This window comes from Anopheles ziemanni, chromosome 2 (genome assembly GCF_943734765.1).
Source record: "Anopheles ziemanni chromosome 2, idAnoZiCoDA_A2_x.2, whole genome shotgun sequence".
NCBI classification, from domain to species: domain Eukaryota; kingdom Metazoa; phylum Arthropoda; class Insecta; order Diptera; family Culicidae; genus Anopheles; species Anopheles ziemanni.
This window is the reverse complement of record NC_080705.1, coordinates 47,539,178-47,558,367: the sequence shown is the minus strand read 5'-3', so window position 1 is coordinate 47,558,367 and position 19,190 is coordinate 47,539,178. Positions and strand designations below refer to the sequence as shown.

Below are 19,190 nucleotides of genomic sequence, written 5' to 3'. Positions count from 1 at the left end.
GGCAGGAAAAAGTGCCCACTTAGAATTTTGTTGATTTTCGCTCAATATTTTTTTCTCAATCCATTTAAATATACTGCAAGTATTTTTTTTCGTATATTGATTTACATATTTCATATGAGATCCACTAATGAGTAAGCGAAAACAAACGTATTTTGATTTTGAGAAAAAAATAATAAAAAAAGTATCTAAAAAAACCGTGACAAGAAAAAGTGCCCACTTCAGTTATTCATTATCATACATCAAAATAAGAAATAATAAATGCATTTTGATATTTTATGTGTTCTCTTTTAGCTTTTAGAACCTGCTGAAGGCGCTTTGGCATGCTTTCTACTAGGATTTTTAGTTTTTGGGGATTTTATTCTTCTCAAGCGCGCATTAGAGCATCAAAATTGTCGTTTTTATTCGATACATCAGTTTTGGCCACCCTGGCATCGAGAACTGCCCACAAATTCTTAATCTCCGGGCTCTGAGGAGGCCATTTCAACAGTTTTGTCCGACAAGACGGGAAGAAAGACTTCGTCTTCTTGGCAGTATGTCGAACTTGGCCCCACCGGGCTGCGTGGAACTTGCCCCCGCCGGGAGAACGAACTTCTCTTCAAGGCCCGTCAGGATCAGTGAAATCTCCAGATTTTGTTGCAGGATGTTTATGTGTATGTTGTAATCTGCAGTTTTAACACCGTTAATGTTCCCAAGGCTCCCCACTCCACTGGACGAAAAACAACACCAGACCACCATATTGCCTCCTTCATGGCATACTGTGCCCTGGATGTGGCGAACCTGCAGCATTGCCTTCTTCGATCTGCGCTGTATACGTTCATACCATCTTCGATTAAAAAGTTCATATTTAGATTGGTTAGACCACAGAACCGTTTACCAGGATTCCAGAGGCATAGCACCATGTTCCTCAGCGAGCTTAAGACGCTTGGCCTTATTGGTCATGCTCATATAAAGAAGCCTCTTAGCAAGTCTGCTCTGTAACCCGTATGCAACAAGCCGACGACGGATAGTTCTTTCGAAAACTGATGAGTGAAGTGTTTCCATGACCTCTCTGACAGTTACTTTTGGATTTTTTTGATCTAACGAATGATCTTAGTGTCCATGCGTGCATCTGTTTTGCACATGTCTCCCCTACCAGGGCGATCCGCCTACGTTTAAAATTTCATTGTGATTTTTCCTACCGCTGCCTTGTGGATTTCGTGCTTTGAATGAATTACTTCAATGTAAATGAGTGTCATAAAACATATTTTATGCAAGGTAATTTCTTGTAACACTCAAATTAATGAGATACCAAAACCTGATATTAACAAATTGTATATCTACAACCAAATATGAATTAAACACGTGATCATACATGTATAAATATCGGAAATGGTGCTAACAAACCTAAAAAATATTAAAACGCAATAAATTGGTTAGCCCTCAATGGAAAAGTTTATGCAAAGCTCTAATTTTAAAAGTGGGCACTTTTTCTTGTCACTGTTTTTTTAGATTCCTTTTTTTATTATTTTTTTCTCAAAATCAAAATATGTTTGTTTTCGCTTACTCATTAGTGGATTTTATGTGAAATATGTAAATCAATATACTAAAAATACTTGCAGTATATTTAGTTGGATTGAGAAAAAATTATTGAGCGAAAATCAACAAAATTCGAAGTGGGCACTTTTTCCTGCCGTTCACTGTACCTGAGTATGCAATAGGTGGTACATCAATTCATAAATTTCGACCTACGAGTATTTGAACCGTTGTGTGTACCGTCAATTTCGGCTACGCAATCAACCTAGGGATGCGGCCCCGGCGGCAAAATCAGCATGCTTTCTCGTTCTGTCCAATTGACAATTGATACCACCAGAACGAGAAAGCATGCTGATTTTGCCACCAGGGGGTATGAGGGCCCCCCCTTATTTCTCAAAATTATAATAAACTCTCTTTTTCGGTAGGCCTAGTGCAGAACGCTCACTCCCTGCGGGCGCGCCGCCGTTTCCAAATCATTTCTACGGCTAAACTCATTGTTTCATGCTGTCCATCATGTGTGGTATAATTTGCAAGGGAACTTGATGTGTAAAAGTATATTAACGTACATTCAACCTTCACTGCGTGATTAGTTTATATCGTTATGTGCTTTTAAGCGAACTATTATACCTTTATTAGACAAGGAATGTATCTCAAATTTTTCTAGAAGTTTTCTGTCTAACGCGTTTGACAGATACATTCCTTCCTCAAAATCGGAACCGGGCACGACCGGGTCCGATTTTCGTTCGACTGGAATTTAGATGTCAAAGTGGCGATTTGTTTACTATTTGCACTGTTGTTTGTAACAGATTTTGTACGTTACTCTAGGATGAACAATACGCTAAATTCAAACATGAAAATGATGAAATAACTGCAAAACCTATTTTGTGGAACTTTGCGTTATTACACGAGCGGACATCATTTTTATTTCAAACGCCCTACCAGAGTCTACTTTGGCAGTAAAAGTTTAGTTGGCGTAAAAAAAATGCATTAGCGTTCAAAAATTCGAAAAGAATGCATGTGTTGCGCCTTGCATAGCTTCAGGCGCTTAATGTGAACAAGTAGGAAGACCTGGATGCAGACCAGGGCCTCATTTACCCTTTTACCGTTTACATCCAGTAGCATGTGGCGGGTGTCTAGTTACAGCGTTGACAGCACACCAAAATGATGTAATCGGATGAAAACCGATACGGCTTTTGGACCCCGTATGGGGTCTCCTGACGGCAAAATGTTAATTTCGAGAATCATGGCGACCAAAAGGATCCATAACTTCACACAGATATTTAGTTGTTATCCGCGAGACCATTGGCACTGTGATCCAAAATTTTTAGAATTACCTATTTCGTTTAAGAGATTTTTGCGAAGATCTCCCACAAGTATGCAAGTATGTTTCTAAACACTTTTTAAACCAACCGTCAACAATAGATCAGGCCGGAGCAGAAAATAGATTTGACCCGACCTGTCTTTGAATCGATCTTGCTTCCTCCATGCTATCGTGAAAATGTTTTTCTTTAACATTTCAAATAGCTAAGTAAACCACATTATCACATATTTTGCAAAATTATTTGTTTATCAACTGGCGATGGGTGTAACCACATTTTACCCATATATTTTAAAAATAATTTTTTGCTCGTTTTTTAAAGCTCATCACACTAACTGAATTTTTTTGTCAAATTTGTAAAAACATATATGTTTATTTGTTTTATAATAATAAATAGTCAAACGGTCACATTTCTAACAAAGTGTAATTCAATAATAATTTATTCATCTGTCGTTTTACCGTCTTTGGTTTTTGGGTCTATTTGTTTGTATTGATTTTATGTTTAAAATGTCTTTGTAGTGTTTGTGAATATTCAGTGTAATATTTTTATAATTCTCTTTTTTATTTTTATAACATTGTTTCGATAGACTGTACTAACTGTTTCCTGCAATTTTAGTAATATTTCATTTCATTATTAATATTTCACATCCCAATATGTGTTCTAATAAATTGTGTCCAAAATGTAGGTTGCCCGCAAACTCCTAGACTCCACTTTCTTGTGTTTTATTTATCTTTTTTGGGGGGTTAATAAAAAGATTTCTATCCGTATGAATAATGCCTACCATGGTACAGTAAACTCATCCAACGTAAGATTTTAATCGTTTTGAATAAACAGACAAAAGCAAGTATTTTAGTAGTATAGTTGTACCACTCATGGAATGTTTGCGTAGAATGTGTTGTTTTTAAGTTTTAAATTGACCACTATGCCACCAAGCACAAAAAACAAACACTAGTAGCTCATGTATACTTAAAATTTAACGAATATTGCTATGATATAACTATGATTTTTTTATGTTCAATGTAATACGATAAAATGGTACAATAAAACTATTTTTTTGAATTTGTTGGCAGCATAGTGTTCGCTATTTGCACGAAACACCTCGTTAAAGTAGAATAGAGTTAAGTTATATTACTTATTGGGTATACACAGATAACAGATCTTGAAATGTATAGCACCAAGTTTGTCAAACGTAATGTTTTGATTTCAGTTAGTTATTTAATGATTTTCGTATGACCGACTAGTTTGATTTATTTGTCCATTCCCCAGGGTTACAACTTTCTTTAACAACAAGTCCAATAATAAATAAACGACCTTTAGCTACGCTAAACTACAACGGTAAATGCTGTATTATTTGACAAAACAGCTTGATAAGATGTGATCTAAATGTGTAGTGAACAACAGACAATTTACGCCAACACCAGTTTTGACATGGTTTTATCTAAGAAAGCAAACCAGTAGTGACTAGAATAAAATTAAGTTCTTACTTTTTCTTAGCATATCATTCAAAAAATGGTAATAGTTGCGTATCCTGGTGCTAGCAGCATTTATTTTTGCAGCTTATATACATTACAACAGCTTGAAAAACAGATCATGAATACGTGCAGTACTATTAGGAACTATCACATAAGCTTCATACTTTGAACGTTTCAGTTTCTTATATGTTTACAGTGAAAGTAACTATGATTTTTTACTGAAATCGGAAACCCCTGAAACATATAGTATCATTTTTAGCACGCTTGATTTCACTGTTTTGCCGCTTGAGCATTTTACTAAGAGAGAGCGCAATATATCTAATTGATTACATGGTAGAATGAAAAAAACAGCACATCGAAAATAGCACCATGCCATGCTACTCATAGTAATTATCGTATGCTGTAATGCTATGCCATACTGTCTAGTTTAAAATTATTAATAGGTAATAGTCAACTAAACTTACGGTTGTGAAAAGTAAGATTTTTAAATACGAAACAATGTTAGAAGAGAAAAGTTAAGAATGTTATGTTAGAACATCAAATTACGTAGGGTTTCGAAAAACATATAACGCAAGCTATTATTCGCATTCCAATTGTATCCGGTTGGTATTGTTCCATAAAAATTAAATAGAATTGTATATGTCACTTGTGGCTTTGCAATAACATTTTTGAAACATTATTTTCGGAATTATAATTACATGTTACCTTTATTAAATTAGACTTTAGATTAACAACTTCTATATTAGATTTCGAATATAATAGTTAGATAGCTTTTTTAGAATATATCACAATAATTCAAGACAAGGCGCATTCAATCGGACAAAGAGATCTTCGAAATTCAAATATACCAGTAATTCCCCCAAATGTATTGACTTACGCAAATGAAAAACAAAAGTCAATTATTTCTAACCCCTTTATTGAAACTCCTATTAAATGGAGCAAATACAAGTTTATAACAAAAAAGAAAATACAACACAATTGAAAGTGAGTCGAAGCCCGCGCCACTAATGCTCGCCTCCGATGTTCAGTCTCTGTTTATTACTTCCCCACAGAGGACGACGACGAGGACGGTCCCACGCTCAAGGATAAGGCCATGGAGTTCCTAATGAAGATAATTGACATCTTCTGCGTCTGGGACTGTTGCTGGGTTTGGTTAAAGTTTCAAGAAGGTGTAGCTTTTATAGTGTTTGACCCATTTGTGGAGCTATTCATTACGCTCTGCATCGTGGTGAATACGTTATTCATGGCTTTAGATCATCACGATATGGATCCCGACATGGAAAAAGCGCTCAAGAGTGGCAACTATGTAAGTAATACCAGATCTAACTCTTGTTGACTGAGACTTTTTCGCGTATTAAACGAGAATGGACTCGGTGAGCATTTTATTGTGTTTAACACATCTCATTTCAATTTCAGTTCTTCACTGCAACCTTTGCTATCGAAGCATCTATGAAACTTATCGCCATGAGTCCTAAGTACTACTTTCAGGAAGGTTGGAACATCTTCGATTTCATAATTGTTGCGTTGTCCCTGCTAGAGTTGGGACTAGAGGGAGTACAAGGATTGTCAGTATTACGATCGTTCCGTTTGGTAAGTATTAAGGCACCCATCTCTACGACTTCGGTAACACGAGTATAAAAGATAGAGTGAAATTCCACGAGACAACTATGACAGGAACTCATTACACAGGTTTAAGGGGTTTAAGATTCCATGACATATGCTGGTGTTGATTATGATGATAAACAATGTTTACAACCTTCAGCTATTTATTATATCAACGCTGATGCTTTCTTCCAATGGAGATTCTCAATCCACGGTACTCTTGCAATTGCAGCTGAGAGTGTTCAAACTGGCAAAATCGTGGCCCACGTTAAATCTGCTCATCTCTATCATGGGTCGGACGGTTGGTGCTCTAGGCAATTTAACCTTCGTCTTATGTATCATCATTTTCATCTTTGCCGTCATGGGGATGCAACTTTTTGGCAAGAACTACACAGGTAGTGTAAAACGTGCCCCTAAAGTTGCAACAGATGTTTGGACTAGTGATCCAAAATATTCTTAATGCTATCTTCTTTACACTCTCCTTCTCTCTTTCTATCTCTCTTTTGCTCTCTACATATAATATATTTATACATTCGTGAATAAAAATAAATATCTCTACAACATACTGCTATCGCTGAGATACTCTCTATACTTCTATCTAATCTTCCAAACTTTGGTAAATTTTAGACCAGCTTAAGCTTTGCTCTGTAATCCGCACCATAGAAAACTGAAACTGACATTCACCTCTCGATTGACATAAAATATGGCTCCACGAGAACACGTTCAAAATAGTGATTCGTTCGCCGGTTGTCAGAGAACGAGAAAAGATTGAAATAAGACCAGAGCTGTGCATTGATTGCCTTTTCGCGTGCTTCGCATCACCAGCGCTCGTTAGTGAATTTATTTAGTGCTTAATATATTTACCCCTGCATCGATTTAAAATGAGTTTTTAGCATAATAACCAAAATTAAAAAAACGAAACACTCGCAGGCTCTGTTAGCAGAGATGTCATGGAAGGAAATAATATATTTGAAAAAGGTAGTTGGCTGAACTATTTCCATACCACTTAGTGACCATCACGAAAAACCAATGATGGAATGCGAAAGCTTCAACTCGTGTGATAGAAATATGCATAACTTTACTAGCTGTCTTTTTTACTACTTCTCTTTTTCTCTTTTTTCATTCTCTTTTTTAATTTTTTTATTGTTTAACTATTCACTTCTTTAAAACATATAAATCACAATACTTAAATACTCTGGTATCATAACCGGATCGCCTACGCAAATACAATTGTGATTAAATGACCTAGCTTCGAGTCTTCAAGCTTGCTAAATCGTGGCCAACACTGAACTTACTCATTTCCATCATGGGCAGAACGATGGGTGCGTTAGGTAATCTGACGTTCGTGCTCTGCATTATCATATTCATCTTTGCCGTGATGGGGATGCAGCTTTTCGGAAAGAATTACTTAGGTAAGTATGGCGACCACAGGTGCCGTCAACACTTTAAAGCGTATACCAGCGGTACACAGGATCACAATAAATCGATTTGGCCAACGACAAAAAAACATTAGTCACATAAAACTAAATTTAAGTTTTATTGAGATAAGGTTAACATGTTAAACAGCGCATGAACCTATACTATACTATACTTTGGTAGCAAACTTGTTCGTAAACTGCTAGTACGTATGGTTGCTAGCATTTTAAACAGCAGAATGCTTTCCCATTAGAATCTAGTAGGGTCTTTGTTCATGTCGTGCTAACTTATTCTTATTAAATTAAGATGGCCACTTATTACGTTAAGATGGCCGCAAGAGATTTTGCATTTATATAATGTAAATATTTAAAGGTAGAGTATAGAAAAAATAGTCAAATTTGTATTGACATCGACTGAACTATGCTTGCTAATTAGCAAATCCATTCATTCACTGTTGCAAAACCCAGTGTATTATTTGTAACCCAAAATAAAATTATTTTGAAAGTTAACATTCCCATTCGAAAATGCCTTCTATTTCTCAATACTTTGTTGTATAAGGATCTAGAAAATATAAGTATCAAAAATGATCAGCAAAGTAAACAAATGGGAGTACTTTGGTCTGTTTTTACAAATAATACATCGCGCTTTTAAACACTAGTTATCAAAATTGCAGCAAACAAACTCTATAAATTAATATTAGCAAAGTGCCTAGCAAATAGCTTATAAGATTAGTAGCTTGCAAAATACCTACTATAAGCAGCATTAGCTTTGCGTTAAACTTCGTATATTAACTGGCTTATGTGATTGACTACATTTTTTAAACAATAGAACCGGCGGGCAAACATCTTATATTATGCATATTGTTTTCTTTATTTACTCCTGTCATCCCATGTTTTTAGACAATATGGATAGATTTCCCGACGGCGATCTGCCCAGATGGAATTTCACAGACTTCATGCACTCCTTCATGATCGTGTTTCGTGTACTATGTGGAGAGTGGATCGAATCAATGTGGGACTGTATGCTCGTCGGAGATGTGTCATGCATCCCATTCTTCTTAGCCACTGTGGTAATTGGAAACTTGGTGGTGAGTAACTGCAACGTGAGATGATAGCACTTGTTCAGATTATAAATAGACACCTTCATTGCAGGTACTTAATCTTTTCTTAGCTTTGCTTTTGTCCAATTTCGGATCATCATCACTCTCTGCACCAACGGCAGATAACGAGACAAATAAAATCGCTGAAGCGTTTAACCGAATTTCCCGCTTCTCTAACTGGATCAAAATGAACATAGCGAATGCACTAAAGTTTTTCAAAACTAAGTTAACAAGTCAAATTGCGTCCGTGCAGCCAGCAGGTGAGCAGCACAATCATCTCTCTTGGATTTGGAAAGAAGGTTATTATCCACTTGCACCTAACGCTACGCTACTACTATCTTTGTCTGTCCTGTTGGCCATGTAACTAATACTACCTAATCCCTTACAGTAACAACCAAAACTAATTTGTTCATTGTACTTGCCGTTACTTCTCGTATATGTGTGCCATTTTGCTAGGGGACGACAAACTAAACACAACTGTTATAAAAATGGTTATATAACATATTTCTAAGTGGGTTCCACACTCGGTTGGTGGAATCAGTTAAATGAGGATCCATACGAAACCGCTCAAGGTCTAATGTCAATCTGTGCCAAAATGAACATACGACTTCAATCAAATACTTCTGGTTTCAGCCAAACAAAAAGTGAATTTGAAGTATGTTTAACACCATTCTCCCACTGGTAGCATTTCAAACGTAGTGTAATGAGAATGACAAGAAAGCAATATTAATCTGAAACGTGTTTAAACATAGTTTGTCGATCCCTGCCTTATGCTATAATCAATTGATTGTTTTTCTTCACCAAAAAGGTTGTACAAGATTCCCAATCATTTGTTTCCAACCTTGTCCACTGTACGAATTAATAGGACGTTTCCTTAAGCCCAGTATAGACAGTATGCAAGCCAAAGTGGATTCTACCCTTCTATCCTGCTCAGTTTTAAATATATTTAGTTTACTGCTCGTTTGTTAGTAACATGTTTGTAGTACACTTCAGCAATTAGTTATCACCGAATCACAGCAAACATTCATAAACGCTTTTTTACCATTTGTCAAGGGATGAATTTGCAAATTACTTAAAGCCAAGTTTGGTTAGATTTCATTGCAATTTGCTTTTCCTCGTAAATTTCGATAAAATCCCAAATGAAGCTCCCCCGTCGCCGCATCGTCCTCATTTTTTAAACGTTTGCGTCTGAAAGTTATGCAATAGGTGGCACATAAATTCAGTTTGAATATTTGCTGAAGCTAAGAAGCTGTAATGATTTGAACTAATTGGTTAAACTGAGCAAGATGGACATCATAAACCAATGAGATGGACTCAAGAAATGAGTTTGAAACGGCGGCGCGCCCGCAGCGAGCGCAGCGAGCGGACTGCGCTAGGTCTATCGAAAAAGGAAGTTTGTTATAAATTTGTGAAATAAGGGAGGCCCGTGGGCCCCCCTCATACCCCATCCCTAGGTTGATTGCGTAGCCGAATTTTCAAAATCTGATGCAAGTATTGCATTCAGGATACCATAACCTATTGGAGTTAAAGGTCACCATAAACCTATTGGAGTTCATGTTGTACATCCTTTCCAGTATAACCATAATCTTTAATTAAACGAGACATTCAATTCAAACGGTCAACACAACGGCATTTGTTTCACCCATTACATACCTTTTAGGTTCATCCGCGCATCATGAAATATAAAAATTATTGCACGTATATATGTACGTATATGAGTGTGTATTTAAATACATGTGTGTGTGTGTGTGTGTGTGTGTGTGTGTGTGTGTGTGTGTGTGTTTGTGTGTGTGTGTAGTATTAAAGCATTTCCTGCTAACACATAGTGTTTGCTTTACTTAGTTTAGTATAACACCACGATTGTATTATGGTCATGTGAATTGGTTACGAATCGATAGCAGCAGTCATCGTTTCTTATTTGTGTTGGTTGAGTAGCGTGTTATTCAGATGTTTCATGTGGATTCTAAATCACCAGGTATAAAAATATGAAATACGAGGAGAACCCGCGACAGCCGAGCGGTAGCGCCGGTTAGAAAATCGGCCCATGAGCGCCGGGGCTCACCACCTCGACGGCGTGGGTTCGAATCCCAACCGAGACCGGACCCTCCCCTGTACGAGAGGACTGACTATCCACGTAAAACAGGGAAAAAAGTCTCGTAAGCCCTTAACGGGCAGGCAAGACCAAGAGGTCGTTACGCGAAGAAGAAGAAGAAACATATGAAACCAGATTTCCATTGGAAATTTATTTCCACAGTGTGGGTACATTCACCTTCGTATAACCATTTGTGGCATTACTTCTTTTGGAATGGTTTGAAATTTTTACTAGTCGTAGATAAGGCTATATTCCCAATGTTTCCCAAATGGACTGATGATTTGCTATTTATTCAATAAAAGCCTTCGTTAGGTCTTTGGAGATTACTTAGATCTAGGCTACAGTGTAATAACTGATCGGTCCCCTTCATTGCCCCACAACAATCGTGTTTTATCGTTTGAAATTCTACGGATTCATATTTATAACCTAACATAATGGACTTAACAAGATCATAAAATTGGAATTCGTAGCATCTAGTTTCTAATGGCTAAAGAGTATGTATGTGACTCAGTCCCTTGTAGTGTGGAAGATGAGTAGAAAAATTTTACTGTACATGTCTGCAACATCTGCGACACAGTTCAATATAGTGTGTACATAATATGTTCAGTCTTAAGACCGTGTTACATTATCTTTATTTGAATCAAAGTATACACCAGCATCCTGTACTGTGAAAGTAGACATTGAAAGATTCATATGTTGGAGAAATGATCCCGTGTTTTTGTCGTGTTTGTGTTTTAAACGTGTTGTTATAAGTACCTGTTCTGATCACATATGACCCAACACAGTTGATTATCTCAATTTCTTCTTTTCATTTTATCTATTATTCTTCCATTTTTTTGCAATATCAATTACAAATGAATGAAACACATGAAACGTATGAACTTGGCAATCTGATCATGTGAAACTTTTGACGCACCAATTCTCCGGCATTTACGATTCGATGGACGTGGAACGATGCCCAATCATTGATAACCATTCCAACATCATATACAATCCGGCATGCCATCATCCATTTGAACGGGGGTCACATGAAAATTTAAAAATCACCACGACACACAAAAACACGTTAGGAAAAGGGGTATGTCCATGTATATCTGCAGAGCATGGTGAAAATGAGCTGGAACTTACTCCAGATGACATACTGGCTGATGGGCTGCTGAAAAAGGGAGTCAAGGAACATAACCAGCTGGAAGTGGCCATAGGCGACGGCATGGAGTTCACAATTCACGGGGATCTCAAGAATAAGGGCAAAAAGAACAAGCAACTCATGAACAATTCGAAGGTACGTACATTGTTGTTTAGTCTAAACCATTTTTGCACCTTCCAATCCTGAATCCAATGAATGTTATGATAACCCCTTTGTCACCATCCTGTTTCCAAGTAAGCTGAATATACTCAACCAACCTAAATGATCCCTAACATGCTCTTTTGCCATTAAGCCCAAAACCAACGAAACGTTAAATGAACCGTTGAACTCATTTTCTGTGTCTTATGTTTCGATGATTAGGTGATAGGCAATTCTATTAGTAACCATCAAGATAATAAATTAGAACATGAACTGAATCATAGAGGCGTGTCCTTGCAGGACGATGATACTGCCAGTATTAAATCTTACGGTAGTCACAAAAATCGCCCATTCAAGGACGAAAGCCACAAAGGCAGCGCCGAAACTATGGAAGGCGAAGAAAAACGTGATGCCAGTAAGGAAGACCTCGGAATTGACGAAGGTAATCTTTAACCAAAAGACTGGCTTGTTGAAAATGTAGTGGATATTTCAATCCATTTTTCCTTTTTCAGAACTAGATGATGAAGGTGAGGGCGAAGAAGGTCCCCTAGACGGAGAGCTCATTATACACGCGGAAGAAGATGAAGTGATAGAAGATGCACCTGCTGATTGCTGCCCAGATAACTGCTACAAAAAGTTTCCGATTCTTGCCGGAGATGACGATGCCCCTTTCTGGCAAGGCTGGGGAAACTTGCGTCTGAAAACCTTTCAGCTTATCGAGAACAAGTATTTTGAGACTGCTGTTATTACTATGATTTTGCTTAGCAGCTTGGCTCTGGTAAGGTTGCGGTAAACTGTGAAGCAACATGAATTTAATCTGTTCAATCCCTCTGCAGGCCCTCGAAGATGTACATCTTCCACAGCGACCAATTCTTCAAGACGTCCTGTATTACATGGATAGAATATTCACAGTCATTTTTTTCATAGAGATGTTAATCAAGTGGTTAGCTTTAGGTTTCAAAGTATACTTTACTAATGCTTGGTGTTGGCTTGATTTTATAATTGTCATGGTAAGTTACATAATCTACCGCCTTTATAGTACCGTTGACTATTCTAACCCTTAAAGGCAAAAAGTTGTAGTACAAAATGGCAAACAGTTTCTGAATTAAAATTTCAAACCTCATTTTTTAGGAATTGTAGCTTGTTTAAATTCAATACACAGACGAAAAAGAGAACTGTCTTTACTTTTTTTTGTAATTTTGATAATAGTGAGCAGCTCGGCACTGTTTCGTTGTCGATTTTTATTTTAACAATAGTGCGCTCATTAAGACGTTGACTGCCAAGCGTTTATAGCACACTTTTTTAGAACAATCTTTTTGAATTTAATTTGTTTTAAACATTTATTAAACCAACCATTTTGAAGGCTAAGCTAAAACTTAGCTTCCTAACGAATTGATATAAAATATTACTATAATTTTTATGTTGCATTTTCATTGATTCATGAGTCAAAAACTTTTTAGAACTGAGTTTTGCTGTCACGTACTTTTGGGTGACATGGTAGTCAACGTGTTAAATCTGAGCAAACTTTTATCTTTATTTGTCAGTTTTGAAACTTTCCAAACAATCTAGGTCCTTAAGGGTTAAAAAAACTGCATCAGTCTCAACACTTGATGCAACATATTCCGATAAACTAAGAATATTTTCACCTCATACCTGTACCACACACTGCATTGGGTATAAAATACACAAACATCATAATCATACTTAAAATAAATATAATCTTGCTCTGTGGCCCCAAACTAATGACACCCACAGTGAGCCCTTTGTAAGGCTTCGGGAGGAAAAAAATCACCTCATTCGACGAATTTATTTATTAAATTTTTCACGGTCGGTTGTTTCATTTTATCGGTTACCATCCGTTGCCTCAATCTTTCTTTAGCTATCGCTGATAAATCTTGCCGCCACATGGGTAGGAGCGGCGGATATTCCAGCTTTCCGTTCGATGCGTACGCTTCGCGCCTTACGCCCGCTTCGTGCCGTTTCACGATGGGAGGGTATGAGAGTAAGTACCAAGTGTCTTGGTTAACTTGCCGTATCGATCTTTGGTGGAAGGCACATTGTGGCTTGATGGCGAACTTCGTAACGAAGCAATGTTTGTGAAAGCTATCTCGCGTCTGTTGTCACTTGGCCTCAATAATTTATTATTTGTTCCAAACTGTACTTCCTTCATTTTTCTCCCTATATCTTTCAATCTAGCTGTTTGACCGGCCTGTTTCCTCTTTATCTATCTACCGTGTATAATAAAACCTCTCTATTAAGCCTCTCTATTAAACAAGTAATACTTGTTACCTTGTTGAGACGTTTTTGTTGAAGGTACCAGAGATGCTCTCTAAATTCATTCATATAACAAAATCTTTGTATGGATTGGGTTTAGAATTTGAATGTATGTCACTTTGTTACAGTCCACAGCTGTACTTGTATAAAATGTGTAGTGTTTTCTAATTATATTTTGGTATTCAATATTTGTACACTAATACCGGTTATCATTTAATTTCATCGAGACACATATTTTAGTTGCTATGATTTCGTTTCATTTCGGATGCAGTTACTATAACAGTTTTTCTATAAAATCAACTGGCTTATTGTTTCACGAGTTTTATTTATTTATATAATTACAGGAACATCATCCATTATCTTTATAACACTCTGTTATCACTTTATTGCCCTATGACTGCAATCTTTGGTGTTGGTTCATTTTTGTTCTTTGAAGTAATTTGTATACTTTAACGGGAAATACCATACCATGAGTTGAGATTGACGGATGAACCCGAGAGACATTTTAACGTTTTTATTTTCTTTATAATTGAATAATTTATAATGAAAATGAAGTACACATGATGAATGATGTTCTTTTGGAATATTCTTTCCCATTTATCCTGATCCTTACAATTAAGATAAAAATTTCGACGAAGCTGTACAAAAAACCTACGATCATTTTGTTGTTTCAAAATGTGTGATTATATTTTCTTTAACTGTAATTCAAGCTTTGTCATTCAGATTGATGCAAGCAAAGGCTTTTATGTATAAATGCTATCGTTGCTACTGGTGTTGGCTTCGACTCTCGACGTTCCTACAGGAAATGCTTAACTGTGCATCGGTGTTTTTGGTTTTTAAAACTTTTGGTTTTTCAAAATTCTACTTAAACTCTTCAGTATCAGAATATTGGTTTGGATAGCTGTGATAGAAAATGGGGATAAATACGAAATAGATAGAAATTAAATAAAAAAAAGAGAATTTATGAAAAGTAACACCTACATTATCGGGTGCCATACATCTAATGAATTAGAAGAGGTTGCAACTACAAATGAGTCACATTACATGTTTACACACAATCATCTCAAATTCAGCTCATATAACCCATTTAAATTGGTGGCATCAACAGTTATGGACACTGAAAGGTTCACTGAATTCGCTACATACGGTTTACTCTACAAATTTGACCTATACTCTTCCTAGGTATCTTTGATAAACTTCGTTGCTTCACTTTGTGGGGCTGGTGGTATTCAAGCATTCAAAACCATGCGAACTCTTAGAGCCCTGAGACCGCTACGTGCCATGTCCCGTATGCAGGGAATGAGGGTACGTAACTCAATATGTAGCCATTGTCAATCTTAATTATTATTAAAGATATTTTAAAGACATCATAAATTAGTTCATGCATTAGCCTTTGATTATAATTACAAACACTCAATTTTTAAGTAACAATAACCCTGCTAAATTGCATTTAATACATTAAGATTTCCTCATAACGTTCATATTCACATTTAATAATTTTTTATTTTGCAAAAATATTAATAAAAATTATGTAGCTCCAACTAATTTTTACTATAATTACGCATTTTTTTAAACATCAAATACAGTAATCTGCAACATTGTTAGTATGATTTTTTGGACCGTATCGTAGATAACTGTTTTCAGCGCATTTTATAATGTAATTTCACTTGGCAATTTTAAAATTTCCTCAAAGCAACATTTTTTTAGAGGATACGGGTACAATGTACAGCAGTGTTATCACCACTTTTTCTGTTGAAGTATCTTTTTTCCTCTTCCTAGATTTTAAATAACAAAGTTGTCATTGTAATGTTCATTTAGTCTTACTGCCAGCTATTGGGTAGCTTTTGTTAATCAATCATTTCCAACGGCTTTTATTGCGTAGCAGTAAGTAAATGTTGTATAAAAGATGATTGATATCTGTTTCTGTATTTCACAACGTTTTTTTTTATGTTTGTTAATGACTTGTTATGTGTGACACATAGTTTATGTGCCCATTATGGCAGCACATAATGGGCTTAATGATTATTTTTAGCGGGTATATCTGTCACCATTGAAGGCCACCAAGTATAAAGTTACCCCATGAATATCATCATGCATCGCATTGTCATAAAGATCCGCACATCTATATGTTAAAACTGCTTGTGTAAAGTAAATGCTTGTCGCCAATGATTTGAGTTTAAAGCATTAATAATAGTGTCTGCTATCTTGCTCTTATGATGCAATTGTGCTAAATTTCTTATCTTCTCATCAAATAAAACTGTAATATAATTGAATATTTTTAATCGCATGGTGATAGCATATTACGTATGTCTTTAATTTACCAAATCTAGTGAATTTTAACCTTCTATGGAGTAACATTTCAAATCTGATATCAAACTTAGGTTGTCGTCAATGCACTGGTGCAAGCTATACCGTCCATCTTCAATGTGTTGCTGGTTTGTTTGATATTCTGGCTGATTTTCGCCATCATGGGTGTGCAGCTATTTGCAGGAAAATATTACAAGGTAATACAACGAGTTGACATAAATCCAACATATTATCACCGTGTTGTAATGTTTTTTTTTTTTTGCAGTGTCTGGACAGCAACAAAACAACAATATCTCACGAGATAATACCAGATAAGAACGCGTGCACGGCCGAGAATTATACGTGGGTGAATTCACCGATGAACTTCGATCATGTTGGAAAAGCATATCTGTGTCTATTTCAAGTCGCTACATTCAAGGGCTGGATACAAATAATGAACGATGCAATAGATTCGCGAGATGTATGTTTTTTTTTGCGAACCAAATAAGGACTGGATCACCAAACTTTTCTGTGTCTATTTTACAGGTTGATAAACAACCGATCAGAGAAACAAACATCTATATGTATCTGTACTTTGTGTTCTTCATCATTTTTGGATCCTTCTTTACGCTTAATCTATTCATTGGTGTGATTATTGATAATTTTAACGAACAAAAAAAGAAAGCCGGCGGATCGTTGGAAATGTTTATGACAGAGGATCAGAAGAAATACTACAATGCTATGAAAAAAATGGGATCCAAGAAACCACTCAAAGCTATACCCCGCCCGAGGGTAAGTGTATATATTTTTGAAACGTTGTATACAATCTCTTTGGTTTTATTGAATTATTGATTGAACTGCCTTTCTTCCAGTGGCGACCACAAGCAATAGTGTTTGAAATTGTAACAAACAAGAAGTTTGATATGATCATCATGTTATTCATCGGATTTAATATGCTCACAATGACTCTCGATCACTACAAACAGTCGGAAACATTCAGCGCCGTACTTGATTACTTAAACATGATCTTCATCTGCATTTTCAGCAGTGAATGTTTAATGAAGATTTTCGCTTTGCGCTATCACTACTTCATAGAGCCGTGGAATCTATTTGATTTCGTTGTTGTTATTCTGTCCATTTTAGGTAAGACACGATTTGAATTGTGGTTCTTGTTTTACAATTTCTCTAACTGAGTGTTCCTCACTGCATAGGTCTGGTCCTCAGTGACCTTATCGAAAAGTATTTTGTATCGCCCACACTCTTGCGTGTTGTCCGAGTGGCGAAGGTGGGTCGCGTTTTGCGCTTAGTTAAGGGTGCTAAAGGTATACGAACGTTGCTGTTCGCCTTGGCTATGTCGCTACCAGCGCTGTTCAACATCTGTCTGCTGCTTTTCCTTGTGATGTTCATCTTTGCGATCTTTGGAATGTCGTTCTTCATGCACGTTCAAGATAAGAGCGGCTTAGACGATGTGTACAATTTCAAAACCTTCGGACAAAGCATGATATTGTTGTTCCAGGTAGGTTTCTAGCCTAACCAACTATACAGGATAGCGTGTTTTGCTAATATGACACATTTACAGATGTCAACTTCGGCTGGATGGGATGGTGTACTGGATGGTATTATCAATGAGGAAGGCTGTTTACCACCCAATACCGACGAGGGATATCCTGGCAACTGTGGCTCAGCTACCATCGGAATCACATACTTGCTGGCGTATCTAGTTATCAGCTTCCTGATCGTCATCAACATGTACATCGCTGTCATTCTCGAAAACTACTCCCAAGCCACTGAAGATGTGCAAGAAGGTTTGACGGATGATGACTACGATATGTATTACGAAATATGGCAGCAGTTTGATCCCGATGGCACTCAGTACATTCGACTCGATCAGTTATCGGATTTCTTGGACGTACTGGAACCACCCCTGCAAATACACAAGCCCAACCGCTATAAGATAATCTCAATGGATATCCCTATCTGCCGGGGGGACGTGATGTTCTGCGTCGATATTCTGGATGCATTGACGAAGGATTTCTTTGCACGTAAAGGAAACCCTATCGAAGAAACGGCCGAGCTGGGTGAAGTGCAGCAGAGACCCGACGAGGTGGGATATGAACCGGTATCTTCAACCCTCTGGCGGCAGCGTGAAGAATACTGTGCCCGGCTGATACAACACGCCTGGAAGCGCTATAAACAACGCCACGGGGGCGGAGGCGCCGATGGTTCCGGTGATGACCAGCAATCGGATGCCTGTGATAACGGCAACGAAGGGGGCACGAGAAGTGATGACGACGGTAATGGAGGAGGTGGAGCTGGTACCGCAGGCAATGACACTGGGTCTCGTGCCGCAGGTACAGGTAGTATAGGAGGAGGCAGCACCACTCCTGGTAGTGGTAAGAGTAAAGGAATATTAGGAGGATCTCAGGCAAATGTAGGTATAGTGGATCATAGCTTATCACCTAAAGAGTCACCAGATGGAAACGGTGATCCGCAAGGCCGACAAACGGCCGTTCTTGTCGAAAGTGATGGATTTGTTACTAAGAACGGACATCGTGTCGTAATACACTCACGATCGCCCAGTATAACATCACGTACGGCAGATGTCTGAGCCAGGCCTCGCCCCCCTCTCTCGGATTCAGATTCCGAAGCACGACAGAAATAATATTAAAATGATTCTGAAACGTCGAAGCAAATTCATCACAGTTCCCAACTTCGCGCGAAGATATCAAACATACTTGACATGCTGATTGCAACTAGTGCCACGTGGTCATGAGCAATCGGCTGATAAAAATGTAACTTACACAAACGATCATTCAATGCGGTAAAAACCAAA

At 37.3% G+C, this 19,190-nt stretch overlaps 1 protein-coding gene across 49 annotated transcripts in view; it reads left to right on the top strand.

The window, feature by feature from the left end:
• The window catches only part of LOC131281316 (sodium channel protein para), a 40,403-nt gene extending 21,438 nt beyond the window's left edge, over positions 1–18,965 (top strand). For 5 of the 49 annotated variants that reach the window (XM_058310639.1, XM_058310623.1, XM_058310607.1 and 2 more), the window contains 16 exons: positions 5,332–5,609; positions 5,720–5,893; positions 7,155–7,317; positions 8,221–8,408; positions 8,473–8,719; positions 11,613–11,794; positions 12,098–12,239; positions 12,310–12,575; positions 12,634–12,807; positions 15,254–15,376; positions 16,453–16,575; positions 16,644–16,838; positions 16,904–17,149; positions 17,230–17,500; positions 17,569–17,873; positions 17,937–18,965. In XM_058310639.1, coding sequence (XP_058166622.1) covers positions 5,332–5,609; positions 5,720–5,893; positions 7,155–7,317; positions 8,221–8,408; positions 8,473–8,719; positions 11,613–11,794; positions 12,098–12,239; positions 12,310–12,575; positions 12,634–12,807; positions 15,254–15,376; positions 16,453–16,575; positions 16,644–16,838; positions 16,904–17,149; positions 17,230–17,500; positions 17,569–17,873; positions 17,937–18,965 — 4,106 coding nt within the window. Of the gene's footprint in view, positions 1–5,331; positions 5,610–5,719; positions 5,894–6,137; positions 6,301–7,154; positions 7,318–8,220; positions 8,409–8,472; positions 8,720–11,582; positions 11,795–12,019; positions 12,240–12,309; positions 12,576–12,633; positions 12,808–13,676; positions 13,800–15,253; positions 15,377–16,452; positions 16,576–16,643; positions 16,839–16,903; positions 17,150–17,229; positions 17,501–17,568; positions 17,874–17,936 lie in introns of all 49 variants that reach the window. The other 44 variants (XM_058310625.1, XM_058310610.1, XM_058310619.1 and 41 more) reach the window with 28 other exon arrangements.
• The last annotated feature ends 225 nt before the right edge of the window (positions 18,966–19,190 follow it).